At 40.6% G+C, this 14,869-nt stretch overlaps 1 protein-coding gene across 3 annotated transcripts in view; it reads left to right on the forward strand.

The window, feature by feature from the left end:
* The window catches only part of PCDH11X (protocadherin 11 X-linked), an 875,653-nt gene that overhangs the window by 98,105 nt on the left and 762,679 nt on the right, over positions 1-14,869 (forward strand). For all 3 annotated transcript variants that reach the window (XM_075186234.1, XM_075186235.1, XM_075186236.1), the window contains exon 2: positions 7,442-8,009. In XM_075186234.1, coding sequence (XP_075042335.1) covers positions 7,470-8,009 — 540 coding nt within the window. In that variant the 5' untranslated portion in view covers positions 7,442-7,469. The remainder of the gene's footprint in view (positions 1-7,441; positions 8,010-14,869) is intronic.

The raw sequence follows: 14,869 nt of genomic DNA on the forward strand, positions 1-14,869 counted from the left end.
TCAAGCATAAAATCATTTAATGATATTCCTGGATCTCTGAACCCTTTTTAGCCAATCTCCTAAATTTCACCATCTTCCTGTTATATTAAAGCCGAGACATTTTTTTTTCCCCTGTAATTTGGGCCCAAGGGGAATAGCATAGAAAAACTGATAGCAATTACACAAGCTCGCACCATTTGCAATGACTTTGTAGCTTAATTCAGGTTTTTTATTCATCTGTTGTTTTTGCATCTATATTAAATTAATTTTCTATAGGGATAATATGGAAACAGATGCTTTGTTTTACAGACTGGCAATTACATAGATGGATTTTGTCCTACTTTTTTCGTGGGAAAGCTTGTTGTAAATACAGTATGCTGGATACTGGCCAAATCCTGTTAAATACAAAGGGGCTCATTTAGAGTTGGGGATACGTCTGTTTTTTATTTATTGCTTAAGATTCTAATTCTTGCACTGCACATGCGCATGCAATGTCCTGTGACCGCGTTAGAGGAATGGGTACCATCTCCTGGGGTAGATTTTATTGAACAGCAGCAGAGAAGTCACACAAGTCTAGGGTTTTTGGTACAACTGGCCTCAGACAGTTTTATTAAACACAAAAAAGAAGAAAACTTGAAAATAAACACCCTTGCCTTTCCGGCACTAACTAAACACACAGGAACACCCTCTGTCCTGTGAAGGACCTTGTGTCCCACACACATGCAAAGCATAGAGGTAATTGCTCACCATTTGCAGAGTCTCTCAAGAGGCATCCAACCTCCTCCCCAGGTCTGAGAGACTGCATGTCCAGCTTGACTGCTTTTTAATCACCCCCACACAGGCGCAGTTACAAATCAGCCTACACTGGAGGCCCAGAATACCCGGAATGGACTTGATGACTAGAGCCTGTCCTCTCTCTCCATTCATAACTTCAGGGACCCTTACCAGTTTTTCCTACAGCTGAGAAACACACTTTGGGAAGCTTTCTCCAAACACACAAACAATCTCTCTGGGGTTTTAATGTACACAAGGCAGAAAGTCTGGGACATATCCCTCTTTCCCAGTACTTCTGTCACAGTCCATATATGAATTTTCATACCTTTGACTTGCATCTTAACAACTTTCTGCACCTCTCATCTGGGAGATCCCGAGGGAAGGGGAAGTGTGCAGTGAAAGTGTCATTTTGAAGCAGGGAATTGGACAGGATAGGCAGAATGCGGGAGAATGGTTTGGTGTTCCGGGAGTCTGGGACACCTAGTCAGAAATCAGGAGTCTCCCAGACATTCCTGGAGAGTCTGCAAATATACTTGTGTCTCCCTATGCCAAGAGAGGAGGAACATAGGTATTGGAGTGGGGGGGGGGAAGAGGAGCGTAAACCGGGTACAGTAAGGGCGCATTCTTGTAATTGTGCCACGCAGAAATGTGAACACGTCCGCAAATGCGCATTGTAGGAGGTAAATATGTTGTGGGTACTGAAGGGATGATCCAACGAGACGCAGTAATGATGAGGATCACTATCGGCAGCACTATCAAGTCCAATGATGGACAACAGGCGGCCCCCGGGGCCGTCACCTGTGGGCCCCAGCTCCCTCTTCCTTTATTGTCCGTGTCTTTGTTATAGTGTTTAGCACTGGTGATAGGTTATTACAGACAGGTGTCTCTTTCTTTCTTTGTAGTTTTTTATCTTATTTCTGAGACTAGGGGTAATGTGAGGCCCTTTTGAAGGTTCGAGGACCGCCCCGTTTGGGCCCCAAAGTTTATCAGGTTTCCTATGACTGACCTAAATTGCGTTAGATTGTAAAAAGCTAATGGGCCTGATTCATTAAGGAAAGTTAAGTAAAGAAATTGAGTAAGTAGTCTCCTGGTCAAAACCATGTTACAATGCAAGGGTTACAAATTAGTTTTCTATTTTGCACATAAGTTAAATACTGTCTGTTGTTTCATGTAGCACACAAATGTCAACTTTAAATTTCAGGGTACAAATAAGCTATCAAGTATTTGTGTGCTACATGACAAAACAGTCAGTATTTAACTTATGTGCAAAATAGAAAACTAATTTTCACCCCTTGCATTGTGACATGGTTTTGTCCAGGAGACTACTTACTCAATTTCTTTACTTAACTTTCCTTAATGAATCAGGCCCAAAGTCTGAGCTGGTTGCTAAATATTTGCACCCACGTTTGTAAAGGACAACTCTTAAACGACCCAACAGAAACACGCATGTAGTAAATTACAAACATAAAATCGCAAACGGATACTATGAAGGCACGATGAATTTGCTCGTAGCCAGGGTGTATTTTCCTTTAATGTATCTTTCCTATGATTGATGAGAGGAATCCGCCACCACTCTAGCAGTTCTGTGCATTTTCTATAGGTTCCCAGGTGAAAGACGATAAATTGCAGATAAGTGGAGGAGAGACGGTAATGACTAAAGAGCTCGGGGTGACATTACCAGCATACTAATCAGCAGCAGTTTGAAAATCAATGTGATACTTGCGTTTTCTTTGCTCACAGCCTCAATGTGCTTGATAATTAGAGCGCTGTGGAACTTTGTGTTTTAGTTATGTCAAGTGCGTATCCAGTTCAGATCCAGCTGCTGGAAATAAGTCATTTTATCCACCGCTGCCCCGGGCTTGAGCTGTACAGAACATGTATATCCCAAACTCCGCTCTGCATAGATTCATCTAGTCTGTGGTCAAGGTCTCCTACAAAGCTGGAACACACAACATTGTTATTCTAGTCGTAGTCCCGGCTGCTGGCCTTGTTACATTGTGTCCACTCTCTTTACATTTGTTACTGTGCAGAATATGGGATCTACAAATGCCTTTGGCTAAGTACACACTACAGAAAATGTCATCCAATGCAACATTAGTAACGATTTTACCAACAACTGAAAGTCCCGATCAGCAGCCGATTCCTATAAACGTTTTACAAGATTTACCTGCAGATCTGTGCTCTTCATCTGTCATAACCATCGGCTGAAAAGCTTGTGACTCTGTAAACTCTATGGACACTGCCGGTCGTGAGACATTATTCCATCGTTGAACGAGATTTTTAGTTTGCAAAATCAAGCGATACAATGAGCTTGGGAAAGATAGAACACGATTGTTGGAGCGTACACACTAATGCGATATCAGACCTAACAGTTGTTTGTCGTGTAATTGGCACGATCATTGGACGAAAAACCTGTAGTTTTCAATGCACCAAAGTTTTCTACACTTACCTACTCTTAATTTCGGCATAGGCCACCCTTCAGAAGTGGATTATGGCTATTCCGTGTGAATCGCATCACCATGGACCCCCCAGCACGATGGCGTGATTCGAACCATTGAGCGGCAGACGGACCGCGATGGCACAGTTCGCATTGTCACTCTTCCCTCCACGATTTTGTGAACCATACTCAATCTTACCTTATCTTTGAAACACTTTGTAGACATACAGAAGAATGTCTAAATAGCATATGTTTAGCTTAATTTAAGGGGCTTTCCACCTTTGGATGAATTTAGCTTATTGACTTGTGCATTACCTCCTGCAACTTTTACTAAGTACTTGGCTAGCTTCCTTCTGTGATTTTCAGCCATGTTTTTATATCATCAGGCAGAGTTGGCTGTTTTTCTGTTCTGGAACGCGCCACAAACTTGCTCTACGGAGAGAGCACAGACAAACGGTGTCATGTTTCAGGGGAAGAAAATAAACAATACGATGATATAAATACATGGTTTACATTTTAAAGAAGGGAGATCGAAAAATTAAAACAAAACATTGTGTTTAGTAAAAGTTGCTGGAAATCTCACATACAAGCCAATAAAATCCCACCAGAGCAAAAGCCCTTTAATTACGCTGATTGCTGGGGATTTATTTCTGCCATAAATTCAACAATTGATACCTGTGATGTGATTAGACTTCAGTGACCTCTTTAATTTATAGACCAGTTGCTACAATTAAATGCAATGGAGTCTATGTATCAAGGCGAACTCGTTTCTACTCTCCCCCCCCCCCACGCGTTATGCAGCCGAACGTCGCTAAGCACAGCTGGAGGAGAAGTCTGGGTGGACCAAGGGCACACCTGTATGTTATTCCTATCAATCATTACCATGCGGCCTATTGCGCTGCTTCTCCCTGCGCCACGATCGCCCGTCACCTGGTCGCAGAGGTCTGCGCTGCTCTGTTTTTGAGCAGAGCAGCTTTCGTTACATGCAAGAATTAAATATTAAATATATGGCCGCTCTGTGCAGAAAATGGAATTCTACGTAATGCATTTAGGAATATAAGAACCTTTGTACATCATATTATTATGTGATCTGTGATTGCTCCTGGACCATGTACAGTGCAAGATAATGTGTTGGAAAATATGTTATTACTCGTATTGTTAATAGAGACATAGGTGATCTTTATACAGCTTGGTTATTCTCTTTACTTGTTCATTAATTAGGAGGGATGGGTATCCCAGGCTTGGTGACAATACCGCAGAAAAGGGCTTCATAACAGTCCTGCCACTAATGGACTGATAATTATATTAATGGAGATAACAAATATTAGATCGCGTGGTTAGGAAACCTGTCTCCACCTTACACTGGTGTGGGGGCTATAATGGATGTTACAGCTGATATTGTGTCATTGCAGATGAATATCAAAAGGCATTTTACATCCTAACCACAGCAGATATGACGTAACGCCCAGTGGGCGATTGTGTTTCTGTTTCTCTCTTAGGGAAAAAAACCAATAGTTGACATTGACATCTGTTTTTTTTTTCTTGTTTTAGTTACAACGTTAACCACAATCCAGTTCTTTTCTTATAAAAGCAGTAGAAAATGCTCTTGAAAGCAGCTTGAAACAATAGATGCCAATGTCCTCGCTCCCATACATCCGTTTTCTCTATAGAGTCACACTGCCTACAGGTCAATGTTTTTTAAAGCGATCATATGGTTTGTAATTGTTGCTTTTCTGCTTTATTCTTTTACAAACACACGCAAATGTAAAATTTCTTCCTAACCTATCTACTTGTGAGCTGGAAATTACATTTGGCATGTATCAATATAGTTTAATAGAGATAGCAAGATAGTAGTTTCAGAGGCAATATAATAGAGCTTGACAGACAATCAGGGTTATATTTAGTTGTGGTTTTTTTTACATTGTTGCAACAAAGTTGCATCTTCCTAAAAAAGCAAATAACCCTTAGGGCTGCAGATATGTTTAATGGGAGTATATAAATCTAATTGAACCATAAAGCAGCAGCATAATATATGTGTGAGGAAATGGAGACTATGATCTTTGCCAAGAATGTTAGACCTATGCGGAATATGTGTGTTGTGTATATGTGTGTGTAAGACTTACTCCAAAACAATCTGAAATATATAAAGAACAAAAACTAAAAGTGGGTAGTATTGGGCCAATAAAAAATGACCTACGAAATTAGAGGAAATTAAGAAAAAGCAGACTTATTACGTATGTTCTTTTCTTCTGTGAGTAACCCATATACATCATTTGACATTATTGGTCTCATATGATGAAGGACATTTACCAATAAACAAGTTTAAAACTGATAAAGCACCTGTCCCTGATAGTATCCACCCATGGGTACTGAAGGAACTATGTTCATTTATTGATAAAACATTAACATATATATATATATATATATATATATATATATATATATATATATAGAGAGAGAGAGAGAGAGAGAGAGAGAGGGATTTATACAGATATATATATATATATATAGATATAAATCTAATTTTACATATATATATATATATATATATATATATATGTATGTACATATATAGATATAAATCTAAGTGTACATATATATAGATATATATATATATATATATATATATGTGTATATAATCGTTCAAGCACCTGGCTGTTCACATTGATACATAAACTTTCTGCACCATTATTGTCCATTACGTTTGACATCAAATATAAACTGTCAGGCGCAACTTCGGTACATAACTAAACCTGTTTTACTGAGTGAGTTCCTCTGTGACATTGACAGTAAGCCTAGCTGATAAATCTGCATCTGATAACCCTGAATCACTGACAGAACGCTGCTGCAAATTCGGACATACAATAGCCGTATTATATGCCACCTGCATTTCATGGCAAATTTCACTAAATGTGACACATTGTGACATAACCAATTATTGTCTCCAGAGAAAGCAAATGTGTAAATGTACCGGTATGAAATATATGTGGAAATGTGCAGGCTTGTAATTGAACGTATAGAATGACCTATTTGTGTACATTTCTGGGTCACCAAATGAATGTACCGAAAGACGTCTGAAATGGATTGGATTTGGGTGATAACAAAACCTCCATTTCTTATTGGACAATGAAATTTGTAGGTTTAAAGAATTCCCACTCCAGATTACCCTAATCAGGTCCATTTTAATGACCACAGGAGATAGTTGCCCTCAGTGCACCAAAAGAATGGTTCTACTGGTAGTTGCCCGGACAGAGGGTATTATAGGACCTTCTCTCTCGGCTCCCTGGTGTTCTAGGAAGGCGAGGAACCTCCTATTTTAAGAGAGTTCAATTTAATCTGATTCCTTGTATATGCCTAGATTGTCCTAAAGTGCTGCATTTGCGGGTTTTTTTTTTTAATCCTGGTAAAAAAAAAACTTTATGTTGTCTAGAATTTGGAGGTTACCTGGAGAAAATGCATTGAATTAATAAGATGAGTTTCGAACTGGAGCACAAACGGAACACCACCGGAAATCTAGTTAGTACCATGAGCCTTAGTGGGTATAATGATTCAGGAAACAATACATTCCAGTGTCGGACCCAATTACATTTGTTTAACTAGCTAAATCTGAACATGCATCTTTTTTTTATATATTGAACTTGTGCAAACAACAGACTAGGTACATTATGCAGTTTATCAGTATTCTAGATGCTAAATTGTTACCATCGATCTATAAATGTGTTTCATCCGGAATGTGATGTCCTGAAAGTATAAGGTTTGATTTAATAACATGTGGCTGGGTGTTATATTGTAGCAGGAATACTTGTTGATCAGAAAAGTTAATTGGTTTTGACCAAATTGGCCCAATATTGCTAAATGTCTGACAAACCAGCAGTCGTTCTACCCAACGGAAATATATTAAGATTATGGTTAAGCAAGTCGGAAGATTTGGTTGGCTAAGTGTGAAAGTGACATGCCATTCTTCTTGTCTTTGGCTAATGCGATGAGGTCCTTGGATCGAATTTTAAATAAGATCTGGCAAACTAGGTTGGGTTGATTCTGGGCTCAAACCCGGCCCTTTTTGACAAGTGACCAGTGCGTACTTAGTGGTATATCTCACACACAATGTTTTAGGAACTATTTGTGCTAGGATATGTGGGATAAGATTGACTCATTTGGATGGATGTAAATGTGTTTAATTTCGCTTTCTTTGTCTTCCCTTTTGTCTAACTTATTTTTTATTTCTTTTTATCTCGTCTGTGGCTTTTCTAGGTACAACATTTGAAGAATTGTTCTGGAGATGGACTTGCTGTCTGGGACTTATCTTTTGGCAGTTTTCATAGCCTGTATCGTCTACGAGTCTGATGCTCAGGAGAAGAATTACATAATAAAAGAAGAACAGGGCGAAAATATTTCCATTGGAAACCTGCTGAGGGACCTTAACCTAACACTAGACCCTGATGTAGCTCTCTCAACCCCCCTTCAGTTTAAGCTGGTTTACAAAACTAGCGATGTTCCATTGGTGCGCGTTGAGGAGAACACTGGTGAGATCTTCACCACCTCGAATCGGATAGACCGTGAAAAACTTTGTTCTGGTATATTTACTGAAAACAAATGCTTTTATGAAGTAGAAGTGGCCGTTCTGCCCGATGAGGTCTTCACGTTGGTGAAGATCAGGTTCTTGATCGAAGATATCAATGACAATTCTCCTCTGTTCCCGTCTACGGTCATCAATATCTCCATCCCAGAAAACACGGCAGTCAACTCTCGGTACTCCGTACCATCTGCCATTGATCCAGATGTGGGCAAGAATGGAATTCAGAACTATGACCTCCTTAAGGTTGGTATTTACATACAGTATTATGCTTTGCCACTCTTCCTATATAAATGAACAAAGTATCCCACGTGACCATTATCTGATAACTGAAATCAGCCCAGCAATCCTCTTGACCTATATAAATATAACAAAAGCAACATACTTTAACAGGCCTGTGTATTTTATTTATTGGTGGGTCGTTATACTTTGTGTTATATCTTGTATAAAAATTCAGCGGAACATGTTGCGTAGTTTTGAAGGCCAAAGATGGTGGCATGAGATTGGTTGAGAGCTGGAGAAAGCAACACGCGTTTCACTGACATTCAGTTGTTTTCTTAAGGTGGTGACCACTCCTTTAATAGAAGTCGACTGAATTCTTTTCTATTTCCTAGACTATTATCTAAAGGCAGAATTAGAACAGGTCCCTAGTGGATGAAATACAAAGAGAAAATCAGTGGATGCTGGTTTTGAATTGAGCAACACGGATAGAGAAGGATATCAATGTTTACTCAACAGAAGGAATGATAAAACTGTTTTTTTTCTAATATCTTTTATTACAATACACTTCCAAATAATTGCTATTATTAGACACTATGAAGGAGTGATTTTTTACTTAAAATAAAATGATTTTAATTGGTTTATTAAGACTGGATTATATTTTCCCCTAAAGATTTTCTAAAATGAAATGCGCAATTTTGTAGCAGACTTAACTCCTACTTCAAATCTTCTTCATGATGAAATAAAGTCTAAAACTGCAATGGCTAATTTATCCTATTTAGTTAAGCGTAGAATTATGGTGGATCTGCATATATATTAATAGCATAAAAAAATGCTTTTTTTTTTTTTCCCCCGCCAGCGTTGTTTATAAAATCGTGACCCAAATTTGAATTGGGCACTATAGAGTCATTCGCAGCTGGTCTTATTATCATATAGTGGCATTAATCATTGACCGTACATAATAATCATGTTTGTGTCTAATTGCATCAACACATGCCCTTAAAATATTAATTCTTGGGAGCTTGGCCAAGGTCAGCAGACGCTAAGCACAACAGAAGCGAGCTCCGTTACACAATGACAGCAAGCAGCGCACACTCGAACTCCTAAGTGCACACACTACAATGTGACTTTATAAATCTGAGAGAGCTCTAATTAGGGAGGTTCAATTTGGTGGCCGTTCTCCCTCTGTGCAGTGGAACAGTCTACTAAACACAGCTTCTCTCTGAAGAACCAGCGTTAATTATGGTATACAACAATGTTATACATAATGTGATTCTTTTGAGAGATATTGTGATGATTATATAAAACTGGGTTAAGATTTAATAATTATTTAACTAGAGACAGAGCACCTAATTGTATTCAATCCTCATCTTCTGCTCATCTGCTTGTACCCTGTTTATTAGCAAACTAGAACACAATTATATTAGTGAGGACAAGGCTGCATGTGACAGGGGCAGTGACATGATGTGAGGAGGGGAATGGAGGCAGCAGGAAGCCACAGACAGAGAGTTATATAGTGGAAGGAGCAGGGTCCCCCAGCAGCACAGAGTATATCAGGAGATAAGTGATGTGTTAGTGAGGACAGGGCTGCATGTGACAGGGGCAGTGACATGATGTGAGGAGGGGAATGGAGGCAGCAGGAAGCCACAGACTGAGAGTTATATAGTGGAAGGAGCAGAAACCCAGCAGCACAGAGTATGTCAGGAGATGAGTGATGTGTTAGTGAGGACAGGGCTGCATGTGACAGGGGCAGTGACATGATGTGAGGAGGGGAATGGAGGCAGCAGGAAGCCACAGACTGAGAGTTATATAGTGGAAGGAGCAGGGTCCCCCAGCAGCACAGATTATATCAGGAGATGAGTGATGTGTTAGTGAGGACAGGGCTGCATGTGACAGTGACAGTGACATGATGTGAGGAGGGGAATGGAGGCAGCAGGAAGCCACAGACTGAGAGTTATATGGTGTAAGGAGCAGGGTCACCCAGCAGCACAAAGTATATCAGGAGATGAGTGATGTGTTAGTGAGGACAGGGCTGCATGTGACAGGGGCAGTGACATGATGTGAGGAGGGGAATGAAGGCAGCAGGAAGTCACAGACTGAGAGTTATATGGTGGAAGGAGCAGGGTCCTCCAGCAGCACAGAGTATATCAGGAGATGAGTGATGTGTCAGTGAGGACAGGGCTGCATGTGACGGGGGCAGTGACATAATGTGAGGAGGGGGATGGAGGCAGCTGGAAGTCACAGACTGAGAGTTATATGATGGAAGGAGCAGGGTCCTCCAGCAGCACAGAGTATATCAGGAGAGGAGTGATGTGTTAGTGAGGACAGGGCTGCATGTGACGGGGGGAGTGACATGATGTGAGGAGAGGAATGGAGACAGCAGGAAGCCACAGACTGAGAGCTATATAGTTGAATGAGCAGGGTATCCCAGCAGCACAGATTATATCAGGAGATGAATGATGTGTCAGTGAGGACATGGTTACATGTAACAGGGGCAGTGACATGATGTGAGGAGGGGAATGGAGGCAACAGGAAGCCACAGACTGAGAGTTATATAGTGGAAGGAGCAGGGTCTCCCAGCAGCACAGATTATATCAGGAGATGAATGATGTGTTAGTGAGGACAGGGCTGCATGCGACGGGGGCAGTGACATGATGTGAGGAGGGGAATGGAGGCAGCAGGAAGCCACAGATTGAGAGTTATATAGTGGAAGGAGCAGGGTCCCCAGCAGCACAGAAATGATGTGTTACTCCTGTCCCACTGATGCAGGAAGATTGCAGTGTCACAGAAACACACACTTCTATATTAATACAAATTTACTACATTTATAATTCTTAGGTTAAATTCATACTAAGTTTTATTTACTTATACATTTACTGTTTTGCAATATTCTTATTGCTTGACTGCCTGGCAAAAATAATGAAGAAGGTTCTCCTCCGTTGTCCCCACCTGACATTTGGAAAAATACAGACATTTTATAATGAAACATGTGCTAGTATAATAAAGTATCAATATACTGTTTTATAGTTTGCTGACAATATTTGACCTATATAGTTACTGCTAACAATGACCCTATTAGGCTGCTTGTGCAGCTTGTTGTACACCGGTATTATCAATTATTAATTATTTCCTCTCTCTGCTGGTTGTATGTTCTGCCTCACTTCACACTATTGTGCTTGCACCGCACAATACAAAAGACCGTCCTACAGACAATATCAACACCGTGTCACTACATTGTGTCTCTAACACATCTAATAGAGATTTGTCTCAACACAAAAACCTAAAGACACGAGGACGTCATTCACTTATCTAAAGCTGCAGCATTATTGTAGAAACAAATATGTTTTTTTGGGGTGTTTTGAGTCAGAGCATCTGTTTGTATTCAAACTTCATCTCTTGCTCATCTCTTTTTATTATTATTATTATTATTATTATTATTAATATTATTGTTATTATTATCAGCAGCAGTAGTAGTAATAACAATAATATTTTTTTTTATAATATGCTTTATTATTAATAAGAGCACCAGCCTATTATGTAGATCTGTACATTGAAGGGAGCATGATAGAAATAAGTAACATACAATGATATGAATCAGAATTTAAGGATTGCCCTTCCGAATGAGCTTACAATTTAAGAGGTGTGGATAACACTGGATACATAAGATAGTGGAATAACGATTATAGCTGGTGGTACATTATCAGCCACCAATACTAACGTTACGTTATGTGCCCAGAGTGTTCACAGCAGCACAGAGTATATCAGGAGATGAGTGATGTGTTAGTGAGGACAAGGCTGCATGTGACAGGGGCAGTGAGATGATGTGAGGAGGGGAATGGAGGCAGCAGGAAGCCACAGACTGAGAGTTATATAGTGGAAGGAGCAGGATCCCCCAGCAGCACAGAGTATATCAGGAGATGAGTGATGTGTTAGTGAGGACAGGGCTGCATGTGACAGGAGCAGTGACATGATGTGAGGAGGGGAATGGAGGCAGCAGGAAGCCACAGACTGAGAGTTATATAGTGGAAGGAGCAGGGTCCCCAGCAGAACAGAGTATATCAGGAGATGAGTGATGTGTTAGTGAGGACAGGGCGGCATGTGACAGGGGCAGTGACATGATGTGAGGAGGGGAATGGAGGCAGCAGGAAACCACAGACTGAGAGTTATATAGTGGAAGGAGCAGGGTCCCCCAGCAGCACAGAGTATATCAGGAGATGAGTGATGTGTTAGTGAGGACAGGGCTGCATGTGACAGGGGCAGTTACATGATGTGAGGAGGGGAATGGAGGTAGCAGGAGCCACAGACTGAGAGTTATATAGTGGAAGGAGCAGGGTCCCCCAGCATCACAAATTAATGATATGTGATTCTTGTTACACTGATGCAGGAAGATAGTTGAGCCAAACGCATCTCTATATGAACCCAAATGATCTCATTGGCTGCGTACACTTATATCATATCAGCCCTCAAAATTGTTGTTCTACTTTGGGTAGGTTTCAGCAACACCTTAATTCTATAGGAGGTGTTAGATAGAATCTATTTCAGTTACGCCCTGTTATTGGTTATTCATCAAACTTTATTATTTACTGTGATTGTGGCACCTGTTCCAGACTCTTAGGGGTAGATTTATCAAAACTTCTAGAAAGAAAAAGTGGAGGTGTTGCCCATAGCAACTATTCAGGTTCTCGCTGTCGCTTTCTAGAATGTAACTTTCACTTTATCTGGACACAAATCGTCACCTAGGTGTAGTGTTGAGGTTCCTTCTGTTGTGAATATAAAAACGAGACCTTAGAATCGTCAACTTTTATAAACTGTAAATAATAATGGTAAATAAGAACAATGTGTCACGGCAGCCACAGACCCATTTTTTTTTTTACCATTGCTTATTGTGTGCACTTTTGGATTCATGAACATTTTGTTGTTTTATATTTAACACACATTCCAATAAAATTAGGTTATATTGTAACCAGTGGCAGATCAAGGGGGTGGAGGGCAATTGGAGCAATCGCCCCCCCCATCCCTAACAGCACAGACATACATCTTAAACTGCACAAGAGGCTGATCATAGGGGACCAGCCAATCAGAATGAAGGGAGGCGTGACTATGCTAAATCGCCTCCCTAAAATAAAGTCTAGGTCCACCCCTGATTGTCTCCCACCAAGGTCCTGATTTTAGTATTGTTGCTGACTAATCCTTGGCTGATTTTTTTTCTTATGTACCATACAATAGTCATGTTTATGTGACCGCTACAATGTACAGAGTTCTTTACTAAAACATTGCGTTTAATTGTGCTTAAAGTAATTTTGTTTATTATCCTCTTTACTTACGTAGTGCCTGCAGGAAATTTTATTCAATAGAAATTTTAAATTCCCGGGGAGGTCAGGCTGCTAGTGTGGGGGGCATGGAATCACCGAGACCCTGCCCCCCTGCTGGGCAGTGCTGAGATTCTCAGCATAGCACAGCGGGGGCTGGGCTTGATTATGCAAATAGCATCATCAAGCCACACCCCTACTCACTTCAATAGTGAAACGAGTGGAGTCTGGGATGTCTATCTGCTCTTTATGAGAGATCAGTGAACTCCACTGCATTCCGGGGTCTCCCAGACATTTAGGGAGAGTAGGTAAATTAATGTCAAACTCTGCAGATAAAGTTAGTAACACCTTTACATTAGCTAGGGATTGACTTGCCGCATGAATATTTTTATACATTTGTCTCTTAATATATATAATTCATTATAACTTATGAATATATATATATATAGAAGTTAGGACCAGTATGATTTTACTGTGTGTAAAATATTCAGTTTTAGACCCCTGGTGTTATACAGGGCTAGTCAGTTCCAATCTGGTAGTTGATGAGACATATATTTAGATTTAGGGGGGGGGGGGCTGTTTCCAGTTGCCTGCTCTAGCAGGGCAAAGGTCTTTTTTAACCCATGTGCACCCCTCAAGGGGTGTAACAATGTGTTCTAAATATCAGAGAAATGTTCTGGCAGCTGCTGCGAGATACTTGGCCCCGTACACAAAGAAAGGGGCCTCGCCGGGCAGCCAAACACAACTGTTGATTTAATACAGCCAAAAGTGTTTGCAGAGCGAACCTTTTTCTTCAACCTCACGTTAAGCACCAGAGTTAAAAAGCCTTAAAGCTTAGTTTGAACAGCTGGAAAAGCCGTAAAGTTTAGCCATCGCCGCTATAAAAGTATAGGTGTTGAAAATTAATGATCCATTAGAAAATGCCTGGCTCAGATTTGTTTTAAAAAGTATAAGCCATCGCTAAATTAACATTATGTCCCCTACCCACTGCTTAGTGCATCGTTAAATGTAATTTTATTGGACGGCAATAATGAAAATACGCCATAAGAAAGGTGCGTCAGTGGCTCAAGCCCAGCTGGCTGCGTGTCATTCATTATTATAATGTTCTGTGACAGTGCTGAGAAAATATTTAGTGTGTGTACGCATTGCCTGAACATTGCTGGCACTGGATGCATACTGCAAAACCCCTTTACATCGGGACTTCCTGCGTAACCTACAGAAAGGTGCATGCCTACCCTCCACAAACTAATATTGGGTCTTGCTGTACAGTCGTATGCAAATTCTGACATCTTGATTTGCAAATTCTGCACATTCGAGGCAGACATCAAAGTGCCCTGTGGGTCCTAAGCTGATTTTCTACCATTTTGTTGGCTGAAACAACATTATAGAGCAGAGTTGGCTAACCTGTGACACTCCAAGTGTTGTGAAACTACAAGTCCCAGCATACCCTTCCAGCAACAAGCTGCTATATATTGGCAAAGCATGCTGGGACTTGTAGTTTCACGACACCTGGAGTGTCACAGGTTAGCCAACACTGTTATAGCGCATACTTGCAGGCTCGTCCGGACTCCTGGAAGA

This window comes from Mixophyes fleayi, chromosome 9 (genome assembly GCF_038048845.1).
Source record: "Mixophyes fleayi isolate aMixFle1 chromosome 9, aMixFle1.hap1, whole genome shotgun sequence".
NCBI classification, from domain to species: domain Eukaryota; kingdom Metazoa; phylum Chordata; class Amphibia; order Anura; family Limnodynastidae; genus Mixophyes; species Mixophyes fleayi.